The sequence below is a fragment of the Sciurus carolinensis genome, chromosome 9 (assembly GCF_902686445.1).
Source record: "Sciurus carolinensis chromosome 9, mSciCar1.2, whole genome shotgun sequence".
Classification (NCBI taxonomy): Eukaryota; Metazoa; Chordata; class Mammalia; order Rodentia; family Sciuridae; genus Sciurus; species Sciurus carolinensis.
Window position 1 is genome coordinate 27754784 of NC_062221.1, and position 25722 is coordinate 27780505.

General features: G+C 51.5%; 1 protein-coding gene across 1 annotated transcript; it reads right to left on the bottom strand.

Moving 5' to 3' along the window:
- Positions 1-7425: 7425 nt before the first annotated feature.
- Slc38a3 (solute carrier family 38 member 3) lies at positions 7426-22977 on the bottom strand. Its single transcript, XM_047565159.1, is given in 20 exon segments — positions 7426-8300; positions 8391-8440; positions 8443-8493; positions 10081-10113; positions 10116-10224; positions 10309-10406; positions 10409-10435; positions 10667-10767; positions 11032-11107; positions 11187-11352; positions 11543-11601; positions 11692-11774; positions 12831-12912; positions 13009-13021; positions 13023-13102; positions 13184-13257; positions 13805-13920; positions 14100-14181; positions 14279-14430; positions 22870-22977. Coding segments are annotated over 19 exon segments (1506 nt in total). The 5' UTR covers positions 14380-14430; positions 22870-22977; the 3' UTR covers positions 7426-8195.
- Between the last annotated feature and the right edge of the window lie 2745 nt (positions 22978-25722).

Consider the following 25722-nt stretch of genomic DNA (forward strand, 5'->3'; position numbering starts at 1 on the left):
GATCTAATCTGCCACTGTGCCTACCACATACACAGCTTCCAAAGGCCACTTCCCCTGGGAAGCCCACAGTCCTTGGAGGGTCTGGGAAATGATAATTGACTCTATCCCCAGGAGCCTCTGCTCTGCTCACATTGTTGCCTAGTCCTCCTTACCATGCTGTCCAAAGGCTGGGTTGGTAGCCTCTCCCGTGACTCGTTAGGGCTGTCATTAGCACTGCTTCCTGGAATTTAATTTAATGAAGGAGCAAAAACAGCTCTAATGAAGGTGATGCAATAGCAGACTGCCCAGTGAGGTGCACCTTGCCACCTGGGCTCAGGGGCTTCCTGCAGATGATGACTAGGAGGAGAGAGAGAAGAGAAGAGAGGGGAATCTGTCCTGGGAAAGTTGGTCACTGAGCCCAGGAAGCAAGGGGGCATTGCTCTACCCTACAGGGAGGAAATGCTGTAACCAAAGCCAAATAGAGAGTTAGGAATGAGCCTAATGAGGAGCTGCTGCCCAGTATGTTGGAGAACAAGCTTCTGCGAAGCCATCAATCAGCATAAAGGCTAGCATTATGTCATTGCAATAGGCCAGGCTGAAGGTTAGCACCAAGGTGTGGAGATCAGCAGGGGCCAGATCATCAGGGACATGGGGACAAGGAAGAAAAGCGTTCTAAGTGTGGTGAAAACCATTGGAAAAGTTTTAAAAGCTGAGTAATATTTTTTTTCCAGTACTGGGAATTGAACCCAGGAATTTCATGCATGCTAGGGTACGTCCTCAGTCCTTTTTTGCAGACAGGGTCTCACTAAGTTGCCCAGGCAGATCTGGAACTTGTGATCCTCCTGCCTCAGCCTTCTCAATAGCTGGGATTGCAGGCAAGTGTCATTGCACTGGGTGAGATCTGATATTTTAAAGTTCCCTCCGGCTATGAGGGACAAGGCCCAGAGGACCAGAAAGAAGGCAGGGGGTGGTCACCACATGAGGGTGATGGAGTGAAGTCCTTGGGGACAGGGATGTCCTGTGTCTCCTGGGAGAAGAAATTTTGGGAGTGGGGTGCAAATATAACCGGGAAGTCTATTTCTTCCAGAAGGTTTGGGCAGGCTGATCCCCTCTTAGCCTTCTCTGCAGGCTTGGCTTCTCCAAATGGACAATGCTCAAACACCCAATATAAAGATCCTTCTAAAAAAGTTTCCTGCATCCCCATACCTGGTTCCCCCAACTCTCCACCTCCTCAGGGGTATCCCTTCCACCTCTCTATCTCTAAGAAGACTTCGGGGCCCTGTACCCGGTCTTGGGAAGTGCTAAACTGCCAAGGGACCCCAGCATTTTCACAACATAAATGGCTGGGGCGCTCCGGCCTAGAGCTTCGCATTAAGCATTCTCCACGATTGCTGCTTGCCCTTGGTCTCTGCCCACTGCAGGCCCCTCGAATTCCCCGGTTTTCTACCTCCCACGAGTTCTCTGACCCACACCCCGCCCCCGGGATCCTAGCCCCATTCCCCGGGCTGAATCCGGAAGCCACCTCGGGACGCTCTGCCCCGCCTCTTCCGGGGCCTCTCTAGGCCGGAGCGCGAGGTTTCCGTGGCCACCAGAAGCAGCACAAAGCTCCGCGGGGCAGCGGCGCCTCCCGGCGGGCCTCGGACGCAGCACTCTGCCGATCCTCAGAATGTCTGGTGACACCGACTTTCTGCTTCCTCCGTCCTGTTGCTTCACACCCTCTGTTTCAGGACACTCCCTCCCTCTCTGCTACCACTTCGCGGAGATTAAATGATTTGAGTGGTTCTCTGCTGGACCCTTGTCCCTGAAGGTGGAGAGGCTTGGAACCCGTCGCCCACGCCAGCCCAGGTCCAGTGCACCATTGGGTTTCTCCCATTCCCTGAGGATTTTGACCCCAAAGCCGTGGACAGGATAAAGAGAGGAGCTGGGTAATATTTGGACGGGCTCCCAGAACGCTTAATCAAGAATGTGTCGAGCTAGGCGAGGTGGCGCATGCCTGTTAATTGAGCGACTCCAGAGGCTAAGGCAGGAGGATGGAAAGTTCGAGGCCAACCTCTGTAATTTACTGAGGTCATGTCCTGAAATTAAAAACAGAAAGAGCTTGGGGGAGGGATGTAGCTTATCGGTAGAACGCCCCCGACTTCAATTCCCAGTACGGGGGTTGTCTAGGGGTCTGGCCCCTTCCTCTTCTGGGGACCCCTCCAAGATCAGGCAGCTGGTAGGGAACCTGGGCTGACTTCCTGCAGTATTCACCTGCCCACGTTGTGTAGGGTAGAGGTCCATCTCCCTCCCACCAGAAACTTTCCTGCCTGTCTTCCCCTGGTGCACCAACCACGAAGACTTTCAGAAGTGCTCTGGAGTCTCTGGTCTCAGCGACAGGGTCAAGGGTTTAGAGGGTCCCAGCCACTGGTCTAGGTATTGCGGTGGGTCATTGCGAAACCCAGACTCGGGTTGATCGCATGGGGGCAGCAGAGGCCGCCTCTCGCAGATTTGGGCGTTTAGATCTCTGGCTAAAGCTGTCCTGGCCCAGCTGTGCCTGGCATGGAGAATTTGCAGTCCTGTGTGGTTTTGAAAGCAGTTTTGTTCTTTCACATTTTTTCCAGGGATACTCTATTACTAAGTCACTCTCAGTCAATTATCACGGCTCCAAGTTGTTTGAAAGAAAGTCAGTTGCTGGATGACCTTTCTCTGGGGATCAAGACAAACTTCCTGGATGAATACCCTGGGTCTCTCTCCACATTCTCCTTGTTCCTGGGCTGCAGCTGGGACTCATAGTGTCCTGGTCACCAGCACTTGGTCAGAGATCAGCAGCCATCCTGCACACTTTCTAATGTGCAGACTTCACTGTCCAGCCTCCCACAATGATCCTCCAGCTGTTTCTCTGGCATTCTATTCATAGAAGTCCTTCACCTAGCTCTAGTCCACACCTGAGCAGCATATTCCATTCTTTCCCTCATTCTTTCCAGTTTTGTTTGTTTGTTTGATACTGGAAATTAAACCCAGGGATGCTTTACCATGTAGCTATATCCCCAGTCCTTTTTATTTATTTATTTATTTATTTTTATTTTGAAACAGAATCTCACTAAGTTGCTGAGGCTGGCCTCAAAGTTGGAATCCTCCTGCCTCTGGAGTCACTTGGATTGCAGGCATGTGCCCCTGCACTGGGCTTCCAATCTTTCTTAAAAGCCACTTTTGTCTCTGCCCCTCTCACTTCACACAAGTTGTCTATATTTGCTCTCTGTGATTCCTGCCTCTCACTTTCTCCTCTTCCCAACCCACTCATGCTTTCCTCTCTCTCCACAAAAGTGCCTTGGACAAGATCCTTAGTGACCACAGGGTTCTGAATCTGGCGTTTCTTTTTTGATGATTACCCCTTCACCACACTCTCCAGTTTTCCTCCCAACTGCTGGCAGATCCTAACCTTGTTCTGCCTCATTGCTGCAGGACTCAGTGCAACCTGCTGCCTTCTTCTGTCTAAACTTCTTCCCATTTTGTCCAAGCCCATGGCTTTAAGTACTACTCACTTTGCCTCTCAGACCCAAAGCTCCACTGCCAGCAAATACTGAGCTTGCAGCACACAAAAGTAGCTGATTTGGCATCTCTACTTTGATGTAGGTGCTTTCAACTCTTCATGGCCATGCTGATCTCCCTCCCAAGCCTGCTTTTAACTCTAGCCTCCTGTAGTGACAGCTCTACCCTTAGATAGCCTTGGAGTCACCCTGACTCATCCTCTCTCCCCATATCCAGACCATCAGGCAACCCTGCCACCTTTACCTTCCGAAGTGCCTTACCCCAATTCTGCCACTACCTGAGCTAAGCCACCTGACAAGACTGGAATAACTACAGTAGTCCACGTGTGAGTGTAACTCTTGCCCCTCACCCCATCCCTTATCTCAGAGTTTAGTGCAGCAGCTAGAATAATCCACACAAAATTTAGAGTCATACTGAATCAGATCCTTCCCCCTCCTCCCCTCCTCTGTTTAGGATCCAATATTGATTCTCATCTTACCCAAATAATAAAAATCCAAAATTCTACTTACTTTTTTTTTTTTTTTTTGGTATTGGGGATTGAACCAAGGGGCACTTTACCTCTGAGCCACATCCTATCCCTTTTACTTTTTTTTAAATTTTGAGACAGGGTTTCGCTAAGTTGCTTAGGACCTCACTAAGTTGCTGAGGTTAGCTTTGAATTTGTGATCCTCCTGCTTTAATCTGCCGAGTTGCTGAGATTACAGGCATGCACCACCATGCCTGGGTCCCAGTCCTTTTTATTTTTTTATTTGAGATAGGGTCTCACTAAGTTGCCCAGGTTGGCCCCAAATGTGCCTCAGCCTCCTGAGTTACTGGGATTGCAGGCCTGTGCCACCACTGCCACCATGAGCTCCAAACTCCAAAGTTCTTTTTACATATTCACTTATTTTTATTTTGAGACAGTGTCTTGCTAAATTGCCCAAGCTGTTATCAAACTTGAGATCCTCCTGCCACAGCCTCCAAAGTAGCTGGGATTACTGGTGTGTACCACCACCCTGGCTCCCTCAAAATTTCTTTTTTTTTTAAATTTTTATTTATTCCATAGCTTATTGAGGTAAAATTAAAGTACAATAAAATGCACATATTTGAAGTATGCACTTTGATCAGATTTGACATGTATGTAACCATACAATCAATATAAAAGCATTTCCATTACTTTTTTTAAAAAATTGAAATTATGCAGACTGTTTCCTGTGTGATTTATTACATTAGAAATCAATCACCTTAAGATATATAGAATCCCACCCCCACCTGTCAGCTATTTCAAAATTAAATGGTGTACTTATAAATACCTCAGAGGTCAAGGAAGAAAGCACAAGAAAAGTAAGTAAAAAGTGCTTTGGACAAAGTGATAATGAAAGTCTCTGAAATTCTTGTGGTGGAATGACAGGGCTCTACAACATTTTGACCCTCTCATGAGTCTCCAGCCAACCCTGTTACTTTCTCCTGCCTTACCCAGCCCCAGCCACAATGGCCTCCCAGCTGTTCTCAGATGTCAGGCACATTCTGCCTCAGGGATTTGCTGATCCCACTGACTAGAACTTCCCCCAAAGTGTCCACATGGTTTCTTCTTCCTCTTTCTTCAGATCTCCTAATGGCCTCTTTAGTGAGGCTTACCCTGATTTACCTTCTGATCCCATGTTTCCTATTGCCCTTACCTTGATATTTTATTCCCCATAGCACTGAGCGTCTTCTAACATGTGATTTAAGCTAGTGGTTTGTTAGTATTTCTGTTGAGTCCAGTTCTTACCTAGAGTGGATGTTAAAGGAAGGTAGGGGTCTTCCCTTTGTTCACTGCTGTACCTGGCACATGCTAAAAGAGTGCCTGACACATAGGAAGTCTCAATAAACACTTAGAGAAATTCTGGGGTTAGAGCTCAGTTGTAGAGTGTGTGCCTTGTACATGCAAGGCCACTTGACTCATTCCTAGCACCTCCTAAAAGACTGGAGGTGTATCTCTGTAGTAGAGCATTTGCCTAACATCCATGAGATCCTGGGTTGAACCCCCAGCACCGCAGGAAAAAAAAAGTTGTAGAATGAATGAGTGCATCATTTTCATTTGATAGGTGACTATGTGCATGCGAACATGGATGAGTAGTGTTTGGGCAAGGATGGCGGCTGGGCAGGGGAACCAATATTGTTTTTGTACCTTTTCCTAGTCTGTATTATTTTTTTGTAACAAGCAGTCACAATAAAAACAGTGAAAATATATATAGATGATACCTATGTTGAACTTTCTGGCTACTCTACCATCTTAATATTCCAAAAAAGAGCAAGCAAAAAATTTTTTTTTCAGAACAATGTTTTATTTACAGTACTGGAGATGGAACCTAGGGTCTCATGCATGCTAGGCAAGTACTGTACTATTGAGCTACATCCCTGGTCTTGGAACAAAATTTCCAAAGTATAAGGAGAGAAAAAAAATCTGGGAAAAAAAAATCTGGGAAATTTCTCAAAACATTTGAAAATGCTTAATAAGGCCCAAGGGCCCAAAGACCCATCCTCATGGAGGCTGAATGGCTGGAATTTAACAGCCAGGGATAAGGGATACACAATTTCACATAGTCATATGAGCACATGGCTTTGGAATCTAGTCACATTACCTGTCCCCTCTTTGCTGGAGTTGCTGTCCCCCTGATCAGGCTAGAGGAAGCCTTTGTGGGCCAGGCTCCCTTTCAATCCAGTACTGGTGTGTTGGGGGGTGGGTAGCTACTGTTAGAAAATCCCACCAGCCTGGGGTTCTGATGCTGCTCTGTCCTGCAGCCTTCTTTGGATGGAAGAAGTACGTGAAAAGACCCCAAGGTCTATTAGCAGGATAGACCCTGTCTTTTGTTGCCCCCGACTCCCCAGGAACCAAGGGTTCCAGGCAAGACTATGGCCCCATCTGATGGGGAAGAGGACTGAGAAACCCAGAGGTAGCCTCTCATGACAGGGCACTCTGGGCCCCATCCACCTCTAGGCTAGTGCCAGCTCTTTCCTGTGGCAACAGGTCTGGGTGAGTTTCCAGGCTGCAGTCAGGTGCCTAGGGATGATGGGAATAGGATTCAGGAAGCCCCCTCTCTACCCAGCTGGCACTGCCATGGGCCAAGCAGCCACTAGCTTGAGGAAGTTCTTTCTTCAGGAGTTTCCCAAACTGGCGCTGCCTTCTTAGTTCAAACTGGATTTTTCCTGCTATCCTTTCTCTGGTGGCCTAGTATGATGCAGGGTCTCTCCTAATGAGAGTTTGATGCCAAGGTCTGGACAGCTCCATCCTGCTGTGTGCAGCTGGTTCACGCTTGCCTAAGGCAATGGGCAGCTTCCCAGTACCACTGGGCCAGGACACCTGGGGCCTCCTTGCAGCCCTGCCTTGAACTGCCACCCCACCACCACCGCCACGCAGGGCTCCACACATAGGGACTCACTAACCCACCTTTATTCATAGTTGATTTTACTGTTAATAAAAGATAAGCCCACTGGGGCACAGAATCCCTGGACTTTTGTCCCTAGACTCAAGGCATTGATAGACGGTTGACAGGCAGCCTGGGAGCTAGGGGAGGGCAGAGGCCCTTCCTGGGGCTTCTGCAGGGCTCAGCTGCCCCCAACTCAGACCCTCTGTGAAGCTGCTGGGGATGCACCTCACGTTGCCTCCTTCTGGAGGCCTCTCTCTGTTCCACTTCCTGTGGCCTCATTAATTCCTCCCCACCTCACCCTGTGAGAAAGCAGGTCTGTGTTGAGCGTGGCCCAAGCCCAGAGCTGGATCTGAGCATGCCACTGGTTGTTCTGGGGAGGTAGAAGATGGGGTGTGAGTGGGGGGTCTTGCCTTGTCTCCACCCTCATCCAGGCAAGGAGACAGGGGTCTCTCCATCACTATCCATGTCCTGACCCTATCCCACTTTCTTAGAACCCAGGACTATAGAAACCCAGAATATCAAACACAGCTGGTCTATATATAATATTTATAAAAGGGGGCCACCAGCCTTCCCACCCCTATCCCATTCTGGCCCTTGGGGTATTTGGTTCCCAGGAGCATTACACTCTAGACTTGGTCCCTCTTCTCCCAGTAATGGAATGTGAGCTACAGTCCAGGCTTAGGGTGAGGGAGTCCCACCACACCTCTTGGGGGTGCCCACCCAGCCCTATCCTCAGCAGAACCTGCTGCCCCCCCCCTCCATGGAGTGGAGTCTACTCTCATGAAGGGGATGGGAAAAAAAGGATAAGAGTATTCAAGGGCCTGAGCCCAAGTGTCCAAAAGGGCACAAAGGGATACAAGGAGTGAAGGCAAGTGGATGGAGGAGATGAGTGCCTTAGGTGCAGACCCCAACTTTGCAGCACAGTGGAAGAATGACTGCAGGCCTGAGTTCCAGCTCTATATGCCCCTAGGCTATGTGACCTCAGGAAGCAGTTGCTGGACCCCAGCATATGCAACTCTGCCAGGGAGATAAGGGATTTGGGTATGATTTGAGGCTATAACTCCACCCTGTTCACAGCTCAGGAAGCCCTTGAAGCTTGGGAGCCCTGCAGGTGGTGCCCCAGGGCCTTAGTCCTGGCTCCTTAACAAAAAATTCCCATGGTGGGGCCAAATGCTATAGTGTTTACCATGCCTTTCTGCCCTATCTTTCTCCCCCTGACTAGCCACTGGATGGGAGCAGGGGCTGGAGAGTCTGGGCAGGGGCGCTAGGACAATTAGACAAAACAGTTTGGGGGTCATCCTAGTGATTTCCTCCATGCTGGCCGGTCCCTGAGACCCAGTCAATGATGATGAAGCTCAAGCTCATGGTCATCAGCAAGAGGCCAAGAACAGCAAAACAAAGGGCCTGTGGAATCAGAAGTGAAGATCAGGTCTAAGGGTTCAGGGTAGCCTCCTTAGCCCTAAACCAACCCACCAGCCTCCAGGTCCCTCGCACCAGAATTTTGGGGGTGGATCTTGCAGGCTCCTTCTCAGTGGGTATGATTCGAAGTAGAAGATGGCAGGAAAGATGAAAATGAGCATGGGGCGGAATGTGGCACCTGCAAAGAACAAAGCATGGTCACTAATGACTCATGTTCACCTACTGGCCAAAGTTCTGGGGTAGACCCTTCAATGAGATCAAACATTCCTTGTTGGGGGAGTCTTACTCTACCTGAGAGCTCTACCTGATTCTGGGGAGGCCCACCAACCTCTGTCCTTGATCTCCACCTACCAGGATGGAAGACTGGTGCTGTTTGGTGTCAGAGGGAAGTCAGTGAACAAGTTGGCAATGAGGAAAGAAAGTTTTTGTGATGGAGCAATGAAGCCTAAAGGATACTGGCTCCTGGGTACAGCTTGCTATAGTTTGGATCTTGAATGTCCATGTGTTGGGAGATTCTGAAGGGATCTGGAGGGGTCAAGTGCTAGGGCACCCTGGGGCCTGGGTGACACTGTTAGGAGGTGGTGGAATCTTTAGGAGTGGGCGGTTCATTGGGGGTGTGCCCTTGGGGGAATTATGGGATTCTGATCTCTTCTTTCCATTTTATTTCCTGGGCATGAGGTGTATGGTTTGGCACTGCCATAATGTGGTGCTTGCTACAGGCCCAAAGCAAGACTAAAATCATGAACTGGAACTTCTAAACTGTGACCAAATAAACCTTCTCTCTCTCTCTCTCTCTCTCTCTAAATATATATATACACACACACACACACACACACACACACACACACACATATATAAATACATATATATATATATATATATATATATATGTATGTATTTTTTATTATATATGTATTTTTTTTTGTGGTGTGGTGGTGGTGGTGGTACTGGGGATGAACCCAGGACCTTATGCATGCTAGTTGAGTACTTTACCACTGAGCTACATCCCCATCCCCTGTTTATCTCTTCCTGCTTACTTCATTTTGAGCCAGATTTTGATCCATAGAAGTAATATCTTGTCCTTGATACTCATAATACTCAGAACCCAGGACTATATCAGACCCCACCTAGTTGGGTCAAGGAGTCACAGGGAGTCAATGTTCTGAGTTGGGTCACCCAAACATGGATCACAATTGTCTGATAGTCCAGCTCAGAAACCCCACCTGTGATGGGACAGTGGACACAGCACCAAGCCTATAGCTTGATAATCTTAGGACTGAATCAAGGTTCTCTGCTCACTAAGCTGTGTGGCCCTCCTGCTCCTTTAATCAGTCTGAAATTCAGTTTCCTTGTGTGTGTCATGGGGACAAGAACCAATGAGATCCTTTTATTTTCTTTCTTTTTTTTCAGACAGGGTCTCACAATGTTGCCAGACTGGTCTCAAATAGGCTCAAGTGATTCCTCTTCCCTCAGTTTCCTAAGAGGGTAGGACTACAGGCATGTGCTACCATGCCTAGCCTAGTGAGATCCTTTGTGGAGGCCTCTGAACCCTGGAGTCCCCCCTACCCCTCAGCAAGGAGGGACTGACTCATTGGTTCTCAGGCTTCAAAAGAGCCTACAATAGCCTTAAGGACAAAAGTTCAGGTGGGAAGTCAAACTGCACATGCCACCTATCACTTAAATGTAGAGTGTAGACTCAGAAATCACCCAGGATTTGCAGAACTAAGGCAATACCCCCACTTCCACAGCAGGGCCAAATGCTCACCAATGACCCCAAAGATGCCCAGGATGTTGGGGCAAAGATAACCAGCAGGTTGATACAAGTGAGCAGGCCAGTGGCAATGAGCACATGTCGCAGCCAGCTGAATTCCTGGTTCTGAAATAGCATCTGCTGGATGGCACGGCGCACCTGGGGCAGGTGAAAAGAGCCATCAGCCTGTCTGTCCCATTAGCAGCATTCCCCTTTGGTTCAGCCACCTATCCGCTGGCTCACCGGGAACAGAACAATCGGCACTGTGAGTGTGACTGCTGTCAGCACGGCCACTCGTACACACAGGATCAGCACATCAAATGGGTCCACCTTGCTGTAGGGTGTGGCAGCAACTCTGACTCCACTCCGTCTGTGGTGAGCAGGGAGGGTGGTCAGCAGGCCAGGGGTGTTGGATTCTGAGCTGCCGGGTGAACCCTGACACTTTGGGGAGTGGCACTCAGACTCACCTCCATAGCTGCAGGGCATAGGCATGTACCATGTACCTAATGAGCACCTATAGTATGCAGGGCACCATGACTGCTGACCAGCCCCTGTCCACCCAACCTGGCCTCTTCCCTTGCCCTCACTGGTCCAGTCATACCGTAGAAGGTGAGGTAGCCGAAGAGGGCAGCCAAGAAGTACATGACGTACATGACAGCAATGGACAGGTTGGAGATGTGTTGCATCTTTCTCTTGGAGGGGCTGTGAGGCAGTGAAGAAGAAAACTTAGGACAAGCTGGGGCCACAGTTGGAGACCTCCATGTGCTGGTTATTTTGGTACCACATCCTCACTCTTTGGCAGCAGGAGGGAGTCTCCTTCTTGCCCCTAATGCCTCTATAGCAGCCATGGAGATTTTTGACCAGATGACTTGGATTGTGTTACCCTCCCCACCCCAGGGCCCCATCCATTCTCCCTAAACCAGCTCAAGGCAGTCCCACTCCCTCTTCCCAGTCACAGACACTTACTCCTTGAGCTCTGTGTAGATGGGCAGCACCTCAGGGTGGCAGACAAAGGCGAAGGCCATGATGGGTATAGTATATGCTGTCTGGGGACACATAGGGTTGTGTCAAGGCAGCTCCCTGCCACCAGGCCCTCCGTCCCCACCATTGCCTGTTGAAACCTGTGAGGTTGAGTGTGAAGTAACTCGGGGTACAGAAGGCAGCTGCCTCAGATTCGCCTTGAAGCTGCACCTTCTCCTCAATGACTTCTGTGTGGCTGAAGTTGCGGTGATGTTTGGCCAAGTTGAGAGGCAAGGGGCAGGGCACTTGGAACTTTTTGTAGATGACCTGGGGTGGGAAGGGATGAGGGTATCAGAGACAGGATGGGCTGCCTGTGAGGTCACCATGAAGCCACATCTAGATCATGACTGGAGGAGCTATTCTGACCCAGGCTTCCTCAAAATACCTGCCCCCTCTTTTTGACAGAGGACTTCCCTGGGTGACCTGCCCCTTCCTTGACCATATGGAGATGACTCACGTCAATTAGGAAGAACACCATGCAGCTGAGAGAGAAGCCACTGGAGTAGCCTAGATAGCCTGTGAAAGGGGGAGAATGGCTATGAGAGTAAAGCTCTCCCATGTGTCCCCTCCAACATCCCCTCCAAGGCCTGACCCTGCCACACCCACCAAGCTGTCGCATCAGTGCCAGGGGCAGAATGACAATGACGGATACCAGGATCACCAGGTAGTTCCCATTCAGGTACCAGACCCTGCAGGGATGGGAATGGGGAAGCCAGGGTCAAAGTCCAACTTGGCCTGGGTGGGGCAAACCAGCCTCCCCCAGTTAGAGACACCAGCAATGCCACTGAATGACCTCTGAAAATATTTGATCATAGCTCTGAGTCCCTTGCTCCCAACTGCAAAATGGGCCACCCTCACACTGTCCTTCTGTGTGATGTGAGGACAAATGTGCTTGCCTGGCACATGGTTTGTGCTTATTATTGCAGTCCCTGCTGGTGTTTCATAGCACACATAGATCTGGGATCAGGCCCCCTGAGGGAGATGGGTGAGATGAAGGGACTTCTATCTGGGAGGGGGTGGTTTTTTCCATGAGGGCCTCAGGGGCTTGCTTATGACCCTTGTGGTTCCTCCTGGCATCTGCATCTTGCATCATCCCACCCACTCAACCTCCTACTAGAAAAGGACATGGGTTCAGGGAGATAAGGGGATAAGGGCTAGGACCATCCTTCTAGGACACAACCCAAAGGCCAATTCCTTGAGAAGGTGGTGGGGTCTTGGAGGCAGTATCCTGACTCTTCTGCCTCCCAGAGCTTCACTCAGTCTCACAGCCCCTGTGCTTACTTGGGCTGGCTGCCAAGAGCAGATCCTGGCCACCTCCTCTCTGATTCCTACCCACAAGACAAAGTTGATGCCCAGTCAGTGCTGGCTAAAGTAATGGGCAACCAGGACAACCCGGCTTAATCTCTTGGTGGGAGGAGGGGCTGACCCCATGGTCAGGAATAGTAGGCGCTTAGAGATAAGCCTGAAGCTCTCATGCTCACAGGCAGGGACCAAGCCCAGGCAGGGCCCAGCTTCCTCGGTCTCACCTTGGTCCCAGCCCCAGGTATCCCCACCTGGGGAGGGTTCCCTTAGGTACTCCATAAACAAGTGGGAACTAAGTGCTGGCTCTGCTGGCAGCTTTCTGTCCCTCCACCAGCTCCATGTCCATACTCTCATCTCTCCCACAAACCCAGCCTGGGCCCCAGGGCCAATAGACATGGGGAGGGGTACTGGGATTTCCTCCCTCCCCTGCCCCCAGGGCTCACGAGGTCTTCTCCTCCAGGTTCAGGAATGTCTGTATGACAAGAGGAAGCTCAGACTTGATGATGTACAGATAGCTGGACATGGCTGGGGAGAGGGGAAGGAGGTGCTGGGGTCAGCCAAAACAGCCAGCCCTCAGACCTGTTCATCATTAATTGCTTGCCACCTAACCACTGGCTTTACCTCCAATGTTCTGCCAGTGTGATGGCCAGGGCCGCTGCCAGCTTTCCAGGAGTCCCAAAGGCACGGTAGCCCAGCTGCTCATAGGCACGGATGCCTATAGGATTAGGACAGTTAGGGTATAGCTCATCCCAGTCCACCCCAGCTCCACCCCTCTGCAGGCTGGTGGCAGGCTCACCCACAATTCCTGAGGATTTGAGAAGCAGGTGGATGGAATAGCTAGAGAGGAGGGCCACGGCCGTCAATAGGAACCTGGGGAAGATGGGAGAAAACAAAGCCACTGGATACTCCCCTGACTGGCAGTGGGTAAGGGGATCTAGGAGGCCTGAGGAGGTCTATCATATCATCTCCCCATTTGGTGGAGATGCAAGCTCTGCAGGCCCGTGTGAATACCATTTTGTTTGACTAAGCATGGGACATGACCCAGAAGGGTCCCTTGGGTCAAGAGCAGCCTATGACTATGGAGTTCTTGGGACAAACATGTTTTCCATTCAAGCATCAGGGCAGATTCCTCAGGACAAGTGTGCCACACAAGACCTGGCCATGGGGTTTTGGCCATCACATGTAAACACGGTAGAACAGACTTGGGCCTGTAAGGCCAGCTCTATGTCATGGCCTCAGTGGGTTTTCTGGGCAGCGAAATATATTTGTCTGACTGTGGATGTTTTTGTAGCCGTGGTTTGAGTTCATGTAAGAGGTGCCCACCCACTGAACAGGGAACTAGTAGGTTCTGGGAGGGTCATGGTTGGCAGCTTATTCAGGGCTCACTATCTATACAAGTTTTGCTGAAGGCACTCACAGGAAAAGGATGATGCCTGTATTGGCCATGGCGTAGGCGAGCCCCAGGATGCCACTGCCCATGATGGCATTGCTGAGGTTGAACACAGACATCCCAAACGACGTCTTCCCCTCGAACTGCAGGCACCAGAATGGGGGTAGTGAAGTGAGGAGTCAGCAAGAGTGGGTCACTGTGGCATTCCCTCTTGTTGTCACTCAGTCTCCCATCATCACCAATGAGCATGTCACTACATGCTCCCCAAAGTGCATCCAAGCTCCCCACAGTGGCCCCAAGCCCCTTAGGCTGCCCAGCTCACATCGGTGAAGTGTGGCTCCTTGCTGGGGCTTTTCTGTAGGAAGCTCTTGCCTTCCACACAGCTCTGTCTGGAGTCCTCAGCCCTGCAAACACAGGCCAGTGCAGGCAGCTCAGTTCGAGTCTTGTGCTCTACCCCTGCCATGCACTGTCCAAGCCACCACTAGTCCCTTTTCTACATACCTTTGGTTGCCTGCAGTGGATGTGCTGACTGGGAGCAGCCCTTCCAAGTGTTTGCCATTGGGCACCAGCTCCACCATCTCTGTCTGCAGAGGCGCCTCCATGGCTCAGGGACCACCACTGGGAGCACAGCTCTCACACCAACAATCAGGCGTCTGTGGAGCAGTCAGTCCCTCTAGTTATCCTCACTTCATGGCCCACAGCCCAGTTCCCCATGTAAGGCCAGAGGTACACCACCCAAAAGGTCACTCAGGACACACACACACATGCAACTTGCCTGCCCGCCTCTCTGGGATCTGCCTTTGTTGGGGGTACAGCTAGGACACCTGGGTATATTCCTGGTGGGTCGCCTCTGCCAGGACAACTCCCCTACATATTCCAGCTTAGTCAAGCCTTTGGGACCTCAGTTTCCCCATCTGTGAAGTGAGGGCCATATGGATGATCCAATTCAGAGCCCAATGGCACCAGCATTTGTGAATGCTAAGTCCTAGGCTCCCAGACTCTAATCTGGGTTTGCACCCTGGACGGACTTTCCTCTCTCCACACTAATCCTGGGAGACAGTTTTTTTGCGCTGGCCCTGTGTGCCAGGGGCATCCTGGCCAATCTAGAATGGCACTGCCGACAGCTAGAGGCCTCGGGAGAGGGTGAGGGCTGTGGGCCCTGTTCCCAGCCGCCCGGCGGGCACTGCTGGCAGCCAAAACAAAGGGCCTTCTGTGGGCTGAGAGCTGGCGCTGGGAACAGCAGGCGCAGAGGCTGCCCCCCCCTCCCAGAGCCAGGAGGCCTGAGGCAGTGCTGGGTGACTGGACACCTGGGCCCTTCCCGCCTGACTGTGGTGAAAGGCCCTCAGGGGACCTTCCAGGAAATGGGTGTTCCCAGCCCAGTTCTCTGGGTCTCATGGTCTTCACCTTCCCATACAGTCCTGGCCCCAGGACCATGTTCTCCTTATAGTCTCTCCTCTCATCTAGGGAGCCCCCAATGCTCAGGTGCCCATCATTCAGGGCCCTAAGCAGAGTCCTCAATCCTTGAGTCCCTGGCCAGGAGCACAGGGTTGGTCACCTGAAGATAAACCTGGACCACCAGATCAGTGTCTTTTTCTCTGCTCTTAGGGTTTGACCCTGCTGGATCCCAAAGGATCCAGCTTCTCTCCCCTCCCCCTAAATACTGCCCAGACAACTCACTGGCCCCTCTCCCACCACTGGGCCAGGAGTTGCCTACCCATGCCCAGAAGGTATCTGGGTATGGTGAACCCCAGGATCTATCAGGACATCCCAGACTGGGTAGTAGGAGAACTGAGCAGAGTGTAGATCAGGAAAGGTGGTTCTGCCTGGCAGGTCTGCCAGAGACCCTCCTGGGGCCATGGTGCTCCTCTGCTTGGGAACCCCAAATTCCGCCCTGAATCCCCCTTCCCTGCTGCAGACCCTGCTGGTTTTGGGTCTGTTCTTGAGTCTAGAGCACCAGGGAACTCAAACCAACACTAAGGGCTGGGGACAATGGGGAGCTGGGGATGGCTGCCTCACATTACCACTAGAGGACCCTCTCCCCATTGCCCCAGGCCAGAGTTCAGATCCTGGCATCTCAGCCCTGGGGATCCCACACCTGGCATCATACATGCCTCTGCCTCCTCAGCTGCCAGATCTGAGCCTCCCTCTCTTTCCAGTCAACCCAGTTAGGACATAATGTTTAAATCTTTTTTTTTTTTTTTTTTGTACTGAGGATTGAACACAGGGGTGTTTTACCACTGAGCTACATCCCCAACCATTTTTTTTTATTCAAGACTGATCTCATTAAGTTACCCAGGCTGGCCATGAACTTACAATCCTCCTGCCTCAGCCACTTGAGTAGCTATAATGACAGGTGTGTGTCACCACACCTGGCTTGTCATCTCTTCTTCTTTTTTTTTAATATATATTTTTAGTTGTTGATGGAACTTTATTTTATTTATTTATTTATATGCAGTGCTTCACACATACTAGGCAAGTGTTCTACCATTGAGCCACAACCCCAGCCCTGACATCTCTTCTTGAGTCCTCTTTCCCTAGACTGGGGTTCCCTAAGCTAGCCTGTTCTCATGCCCCTGCCTAAGCCTTGCCATCAGAGCCCCTCCAAGGATTCCACCTGGACACACAGGTGCTAGTGACGTGTCTCTAGAATCCCTCCAGTGTTCCCCCTGGCATTAAGCCAGGGTTGCCCTTGCCTGGCCCCCAGCCCTGGGCAAGCTAGGACAGGCCCTTGGAGTATGCTGAGTTGGCAGCAGGGACAAAGCACCCTTCTCTGTCTTAATAACTGAGGCCTGAGGGCTTGCCTGGGCTGGTATGTGTAGGGGGTGCATTACTGTACTGGCTGAGGTGTCCCATCAGGACACTTAGCAGCCAGGCACTGCCTCCAGGGAGATCCCAATCCATGGTCCATGCCATGGGAGGTGTCTGAGATTCTGACTCTAGGTTCCCTATCCCACTGCTAGATGTAGGCTTAGACCTTTGGGCCTGGTGGCAATTACTCACTCATAACCAGTCATTGCTGGGTCTCAGGCGGGCCTGAGATTTCCAGAAAGGACATGGAATTGCTCTTCAAGTGACCCCCAGTCTGGAAGGGGAAAAAAACAAAACAAAACAAAACAAAAAACAAACAAAAAAATAGTAAAACAAATTCCATCCCTCCACACGACCCTCTAGTTCCTGCTACAAATATTAATCACATTGAGTAGGAACTCAGATTTTTTTTTTTTTTTTTTTTTTTTTTTTTTTTTTTTTTTTTGGCACCAGGGATTGAACTTAGGGCACTTACCACTGAGATACATCCCCAGCCCTTTTTTTGTATTTTATTTAGAGACAAGGTCCTCACTGAGTTGCTTATTGCCTCACTAAGTTGCTGAGGCTGGCTTTGAACTTGCAATCCTCCTGCTTCAATGTCTCCCAAGCTGCTGGGATTACAGGAGTACGCCACGGTGCCTGGCTATGCTGGACTCAGAGAAGGTGAAAGAGGGCCTGAGGATGTAGCTTAATGGTATACAGCACTATCCTAGCATGTGTGAGGTCCTGGGCTCTATCCCCAGCACAGCAAAACAACAAGAAAAAAGGGAACTGGGTAAAGGGAGGCATCAAGGAAGGTGATGAAGCCAGTCCTAAAATTCCAGTAGGAGCTTCTGAGGTATGGCCTCAGACAGAGGGCACAGCATAGGCAAAAGCTCTGTGGTATGGAGCAGGCAGTAAGGGTGGAATGAAGGGTGTTGTGGTTACAGAAAAGCCTGGTAGAGTCTTAGAGACCATGGCAAAGTCTGTACATAGGTCAAGGCCAGGCCTGAGGACTCAGGGGCCAGTGTAGGGATTAGCTTTGGCCTGGCATTCAGGACCCCACCATTACCTGAAATTGCCAGCCCATCTTTGACAGCTCCCACCCCTCAGGCTTGCTGCCTCCCACAGTCCTTTGTGTTGGGGAGTCAGGGTAAACTTAGAGGGAAGCCCCTGAAAGACAGCTGCCAGTGAAGCCTGACCCACTGTGCTGAAAACCCGGACTAGACCCTGAGGCAAAGGTCTGGCCTGGCCAGCCTTACTGTGTGTGTAGCCAAAAAAGAGTATGCCCCAGTCGGGGCCTCCATGACCTCTGGTATCCAGGGTTCCTGTGAGGCTTGGCTAAAGCTGAGGATAGAGTGAGGAGCCTCCTTAAAGCCTTTGCCCCCAGAACAGGTCATAAGTGCCCAGAGAATGGTCAGGCAATAGGGCAGGAAGATCATTGTGACTGTGGGCAAGTCATCAAAATGGCATCTGTCAGGGTACAGTGTGGACCCAGGTAGTAAATCAATGGCCTGGGCTCCTGCTCTGGAGCTGTTTGCTCTATTGAGAGGGAAGGCCATGGGGCCAGGAGCCACAGGATGTGTAGCAGGTAACACCTGCCCACACAGGCATCACAGAGTGAGAATTCGTCAGGCACACCTCAGCAGGTGTTGAGTTTGGCTAATTAAAGACTTCCAGGTCCAGGAATCCAGGCCACTGTGGGGTGACTGCTTTTGTCATCTGTTACAGGAAGTACATCTCTTTGCCCTGGGATCAAGGTCCTTGGAGTCCTCAGGCTCTGAATCCTGCTTTCCTCTTCAATGCTAAGGGACACAAGTCTGTCTGCAGTGGTGGTCTGGCTACAGGGAGACCTCTATTTTGTCCTTCCTTTAGTCCTGTGGCCACATACACTGACGGAGGCATAGACCCCATGGAGCATATTGCTGTAGTTCAGTCTTCCTGTGCTTAGACAAATCCTGACCTCAGACCCAAGGAGGACTTGGGGAGAAGCAGCTGGTGTGGCTTGAAGGTCTGCTATGGTTATACCTGGGTGGGGTGAGAGTCAGGAGTGAAGACTGACCACAGTCCAACTCAGACCATCCTTAATTCCCCTTATTGGTTGAGACAGGGCACACCCACTCCCCAGCTATCCCTCTGCCCACCAGCTTCTTCAGGCTTCAGGAAAAAGAAAATCCTTTCTCAGACAGAGCGTAAGTCAGTGGGTAAACCAGATGCAATCGACATATTTGAATTGTGTGTCCTCCAGGCACAGCCAGGAGCTGCTGGGAGCTGAGGTCAGAGGTCCAGGGCTAGGGCAAGTAGGAGGCTGTTAGAACAGGGGAGAGTATTAAAACACCCCCTTGTCCCTCCCCCAGGCCATGACCCCAGATTTCGATTGCAGCACCCCATTTGCCACTCCCTCATTGTCAACAACACATAACAACAAGTGGCCAGCCCTGGCTGGTTCTGAGGGGATGATGTGCATAAGGGGGCACACAGAGAAAGGTTGATGGCCAGAACATTAATAAAGTGACCATATCAAACCCTCATTCTCTAGCTCCCTGGTTCTAGAATCAGGGCTTTCTGGTGTCTGTGATCTATCTGGGCATCCGGAAGTGTCTAGGAGGATCTGAGAGTCCCAGCTGGGACCGGAAGGTAGACTTTCCTTTGATAGGGAACATTTCCTAGACATCCAACAAATGCTTACCAGCCACCTAAGGCTTTGCCTTCTACCCAGCTGTGGACTCTCCTTGCTCAGGCTACCTCCAATGGAGGTTGCAACCAGAACTTCTTGGCTGAAGACTGGGCCAGCAGCCAAGTGTGGTGGCACACACCTCTAGTCCCAGCATCTTGAGAGGCTAAGGCAGGAGAATTGCTCGAGCCCAGGAGTTTAAGCACAGTCTGGGCAACAGAGCAAGACCCTATCTCAAAAAAAAAAAAAAAAAAAAAAAAAAAAATACTGGGCCAGAGCCAGCAACACCTCCCTCCCCACTCTATGCCAGCCTGCTGAGAGGGACGTGCAGCCAGCAGCCCAGCTGAGGCAAAGGACAGGACATCACGTGACTGTGGTCCCCCAGGGGCAGGGGAGACCCTGCGCCAGCCAACTCATCCTCCTCCCTGCTGACCCGGAATCCCCTGGAGGTGGCCAAATATTTGGACAGCCGGACTTCTGGTCCCAAAGAAAGCTGGAACACAGGCCACAGGCAGTTCAGGACTCACTGGAGACCCTGATGGGCGGGGGGGAAGGGGGACTAAAGGCAAGGCCAACCTGGAGGAGGGGTGACATCCAACATCAGGAAGAAGCAAAGAGAGGAGAGGGAGAGAAGATAGACTGGGAGAGATCAGGAAGAGAAAATACACACACATTCAATATACGCACCCATGCATACTGATCTAGACAGATAGACAGAGGCCCAGCCCAGGGAGCTAGAAGAAAAATGGGAATGGATAGAGGGACAGACAGAGAAAAACAGAGAGAGACAAAAATTACATGTAGATAGATAGACAGACATTCAGACAGGGAGAAACAGTCAACCAGACAGGTAGGAAAAACAGATGACCAACCAGACAGAGATAGCCAAATGGAGAAAGACACAGACAAACTGCAAGAGACAGCCAATGAAAGATAGAAGGCCCCAGAAGGAAAAAGAGACGAAGGGGAGAAGAGCTGGATGTGGTAGCACACATCTGTAATCCCAGTGACTTGGGAGACTGAGACTGGAGAACTGTACGTTTGAGGCCAGCCTCAGTAACCTCAGAAGCTTAATGAGAACTGTTCTCAAAATAAAAAATAAAAAGGACTGGGACAAAACTCGGTAGCAAAGTGCCCCTAGATTCAATCCCCAGTACCATAAAAAGAGAAGAGACCAGAATGCCCAGGTGAGGGGGGCAGCATGCTCGGTGGGCACTGCAGGAATGACCAGACAGAACCCCATAAAAAGGCAACCACTGCATCTTTATATCTTCACAAGGGCAGGTTATGACCCAACCAGCGAAGGGACAATGTCATCCAGAGGGTGAAGCTAAACCCACTAGAGCCACAATGCCATCCAGGATCAGCCCCTGGTCCAGCACTTGAGGATTTACTATTGGAACAATGGATGAGACATGCAAAAATGATGGTCAGTTGTAGTTACTCCTATTCCCAATGACCACACACGTGTGCAGACGTGCTGGCTGAGAGGCTGTGTACAGGACGTGGCCTGCAGAGCGGAAATTCAAAACCAAGCCACCCTAGGCCACTGGCAGGAAAGCCCCTCCTGCCCAGCAGCTGGTCCTTTCCTTTGGCCTCCAGAAGCCCTGCCTGGTCCTTAAGAGCCCCACCCTGCCCTCCCATCCAAAGTCAAAGGTCCACCTCTTCAGTACTCTTCCACCCACAAGACTGTGTGCATGAGTCACACAGTAAGTGCTTAATAAGTGTTGAATGAATGGAATGAGTTCAAGCCCCCAGGCAAGCCCTCAGTCCATCTTACTGGCTCTAAGTGGGGCTTGACCCTGACCATATCTGCATAAGAACATACTTCCACAGGGCCACCATCCTACCACAGCATGAACTGCATAATCCATCCCAGCTTTTCATGCATACAGATGCCAAAACTGCGTCTCCCTGGTAGCCAGTCAGCCCCTACCCTTGCAAACGTTTCATTTTCCCCTAAAACTGAATGACTGACCCACACACAGCCAAGACTTCCAAGGTGCGCTCAATTCAACTTGAAATTCTCCCCCAACCTGGCCCAGAGACCATGAATCACCAGACTATCTCATTATGCCTCAGTTTCTCCATTTGCCTAAGGCTCTAAGGCTACTTACTAGAGCAGTGGCACAGGACAAAAGCAACCAACTCTCATGATCTCTCTTGGATCCCTGGATTTGGGGGTGGGGTGGGCTTGTAACACAGGCCACAAGAACCAGCACTCAACAGAGTGGCTTGAAAGGCCAGTGAGTACATGGCCTCTATGGGCCTAGGCACAATGAAATTCTGAAACACACTTCCACCTTCCCCAGAGACAGTCCCTACCTCCACTCCTAAGAAGTCAGATTGCCACTCCTGATTTCAGTGATTCCAGTTCTCTCAGAGATGTGACAGGCCTGGTCTTATCCACCTCCAGAACCCTCCCTCAATAGAGGCTCCCAGAGGGGGATGGCTTCCATGGCTGTACGGAACCTTCCCTTTGAAAATGTAACTGTCCTTGGATCTCTAGCTCTATGTCCCCCAGAGAGCTGCAAGAGACTGGCCTCACTTCCACAAGGCACTAAGCCCCCATTTCAGACCAAGGGCCTCTTCCAGGAGCAGTACAGTGGCAGGAGGCAATCATGGAAGGAAGGACAGAGCTGACAGGCAGAAGGAAGGATGGACATGGGAGGGGGTGTTCTCCCTGTGCTCCACAGGATCCAGGGTCATTGAATTAGCCCTCCTCCTGACCACTGGGGAGTCTATACCTGGGCTCAGGGCTCAGGTCACTGGGTGGGGGGAGGGAAGAATCCCACAGGTCCCATCCTTGGCCTCCCTCCTTGGGTGTAAACAAAAGCACGCATTCTCTGTGGCCAATGGAAGGGGACAATTCAGCCAGGGCGGGCTCATGCAAACGGAGTCTTGGCCCCTTCCTCCGCCTGTGAGCAGGGCTAAGTTCTTATATCCCGGCACATTCGCCAGGTGGGGAGGAGCGCACTAGACGTCCCGCCCTTAGGCCAAAGAGCCACGCGAGCCCTGCGCCGGCGGTGCCCGCTGGCTCCGCTGCAAATGGCACTGGCTCTGGGGCCAGCATGTACCCCGCGGCCCCTCAGGCGGTCCGGCCCGATCTGCCCTCAAACCCCTGCCCAACGAGGCCAGGATAAATATACCCAGATTCCGGGCGTGCCAGCCAGTCGCTCAGTCTGTTAGGAACCCATCGGGGCAGTGCTCCAGGGACTGCCCCGGGCCACTCTTTAGTCGTCCTCCAGGACCCTCTCTAACCCGCCCCGGTGGCCATGCCTCTGGAAGCCGATTGGGTGCTGCCTGAGTGCCCAACAAGGCGTTCTGTGACCCCAGTCCTAGGGGCTGCTGACCTCCGGCTGTCCAGCCTAGCCTTGTCGAAAGACCCCGAGTGAACAGATGCCCCTCCGGGACCCTGGTTTCAAGCTTGGAACTGGGTCCGGACTGGCGGGTCCGCAGACCTGTGCCTGGAGCGCGCTCCGGGTTCTGACTTGCCGGAGGCTAGGACGCTTGCCTGGGTCGCAGAGGGCGAAGGGAGCTATCTAGAGTCTGCTATAGGCGCCAGCTGGGACAGTAAGAATGGGTCCACCCGGGGGCCCTGAGCCTGTAGCCCGACGTCCCCCCGTGGTACCTGGCCTCGTGGGTGGGCACGCGCGGTTCTCGGCTCAGGCTGGTGCGGTCTGCTGTGCTCTCTGACTGAGCACGGGGCTGCTACAGAACCACCAGAGGCTTGGGGATGAAGGGCGCTCGGCCCCGCCCCCACGCCCCCGGCCCGCCAATCCCCGGCGGCCCAAGGGAGGAGGGGCTGTCCGAAGAGTAACGGAGGCGGGTCAGGCCGAGAGCAAGGGGCCGCTGGGGCTCGAGAGAGTCCCTAGGTAGGAGAGCAGGGTTTTGGAGGGCTTACTTGATTCCTAGGGATTGACGGAAAGCCTCGGACCAAAGCATATTCTCTCCGAGTTCTCTGGATGACCTAAACCCCTGAAATGCTCAACTTTCATATCTTTGAAGTCAGAGGGAATCTTCAGTCAGGAGGAATGGGATCAGGGTAAAGCTTAACTTCGGTGAAGGGTGCTCTGCATGGAGTACTTTTAGACATTACTTAGGCAAGAAAAATACCTTTTCTCCTTTTTTTTTTTTTTTTTTTTTTTTTTTTTTCCAAATGTGGTATTGGGGATTTCGCTCGGGCCCTCTCTACCACTGAGCCACATTCCCAGCACCTTTTTATTTTTTGTTTTGAGACAAGATCTCACTAAATTGCCCAGGCTGACCTCAAACTCACCATCTTCTTGCTTAATCCTCTCCAGTAGCTGGGACCATAGGCATGGCTAAAAAAATGCCTTTTCTGCCTACCTCACCCTTCCTAACCAGTGATAGGATGGGGATGGGAAGGACTTCCTGCATCAATTCTATCTTCACCCCAGATATTTAGAAGAAAGTATTATTGAGGCTGGAACAGACAGGAGTAGGGGTAGTGAGGACAGGAGGGGAGTAAGGTGACCCTTGCTTGGGGCCTTCTGGATCATGTCCTCCAGGCTTGCCCTGCTCTGGGGGAAGGGGTTTAGGGTGGCCTAGTTCTTGGCTGAAGGCTCCTGTCCCACCCCTGCCTGCTTCCCACCTAGGGCCTTGGTGCTTAGAGATGACTATTGAGTATAAAGCTCCAGGTCCAGCTAGCAGGGAGCTGGGGGGTCATTGACCTTTCAGGATAAACTGGAGGGGTGTTTCCCAGAACAGCTGTGCCTCTTGCTTCTCAGCCACTGGCTCTGATCCGATTAATCCCACGGCCTCTGCTGTTCCTATCCAAGCTGGACTTCTCTGGATCATGTCTGCCCCACTTCCTGATGCTGGGGAGAATGCCCTCAGAGGACAAGCCTCACCCCTCCCCTGTCATGGACTGGGAGTCAGGACTCCCAGAATCCAGGACTTCTGGATTCTCTTCCTGCTGACTCATAGCCAAGCCTTAGCATACCTCAGTTTCCCTTTGTATCATAAGGAAATGGCTTTGTCTTCCTTAGACCTGAGGGGTGAAGGGAAAGCTGTGAGCTAGAAGGGTTAAAGAGAAAGGTATTAGGATGGGACCAACCTCTCCAAACCTCAAGTCACCTAATTCCTGTCTTGCTAGTAAAGGGACTGGCTTTGCCTCCTGATCTGGGGCTAATATAATCGACAGATTGGAGCTCACCATGATCATGAGGGGCCACAAGACTCCCACTATCCAAAGGGCATAGACAAGACACCCTGGATGTTCAAGGACCCGTTTGCAAAGGGCTGCTGGATCCCATTGACAGTTCCCCGCCCCCCCCATTTGTTTTTGCTCCTGGGAATTGAACCCAGGGGTGGTCTACCACTGAGCTACATTTCCATTCCTTTATTTGAGAGTGTCTCACTAAGTTGCTGAGGGCTTTGCTAAGTTGCTGAGACAGACCTCAAACTTGCAATCTTCCTGCCTCGGTCTCCCAAGTAACTGAAAATTACAGGCATGTGCCACCAAGTCCAGCTTCATTGGCACTTCCTATGGGCTGGGACTTGGTTCAAGGTCATCCAGCATGTGAGTTTTTGGGGTCCTCAATTTATACTGGAGGAATCAGGGTCCTGACCGGACTGGGCTGCTGTGGGAGTCCAGAAGTGAGTATGATGTGGGGTCCCTGGCTAGACTAGTTGTGGCTAGGCTGGGGGAGGAGCTGATTGTTTGTTGTTGTTAGGCCTGGCCCCTGCCAGGGCAAACACAGCACTGAGGCCTTTCCCACCACCTGCCGAAATCTCCCAGCCCAGCCTGCAGTGGCTGGACAGCTGGGCAGCAGGGATGGGGCTATGTGAGCTGCCAGGCACCTTCTCCCAGAGACCAGAGGGAATGTCTATCCATGCAACCACTGTGTTGAGAGGAGCAGCCTTGGAGTAAGGGAGGTATTATCTCCTACATCAGTCCAGCTGTTGCTTCCACTCCTCCATCTCTGCATCTCAAACACAGGTCCAGACTACCAGACATATGAAGCAGAACTCAGGGTCCCAGGATTGCTAGATCCTTCCTCCACCATTTCAGCAACCTCTCACTCACCCATACTTCCTCCACTCATGAACTCTCAGCCTCCAGCAGGGCAGCCTGTTCTCACCATACCACCATATTCACTGGCACACATCTATGTGATGTCCCAAGACCCTTGCCCAACAATGATGTTCCATCTTCACCTCCAACCCAATCCTTCCCAGAGTTCAGCATCTGAATCCACTGGCTACCGAGACACCCTGAAGAGCCCTTCCCTAATATTCAGTTAGCCTATCTAATATCCCCCAACCTGTTCCCAGTTGTCCACCCGCCACTCCACCCCATGGCCCAGCTGGCCACACATGATCCTGCTCTTCCCAGAATATACTGGTCTTCATGCTTCTGTGCCTCTGCCCTCATGCTTCCTAGGGCATGAGGTCCTTACCCAGTCCCACCTCCTTGGCAACCTTCTACTTGTCCTTTAGCACACAAATAGAAGATCAC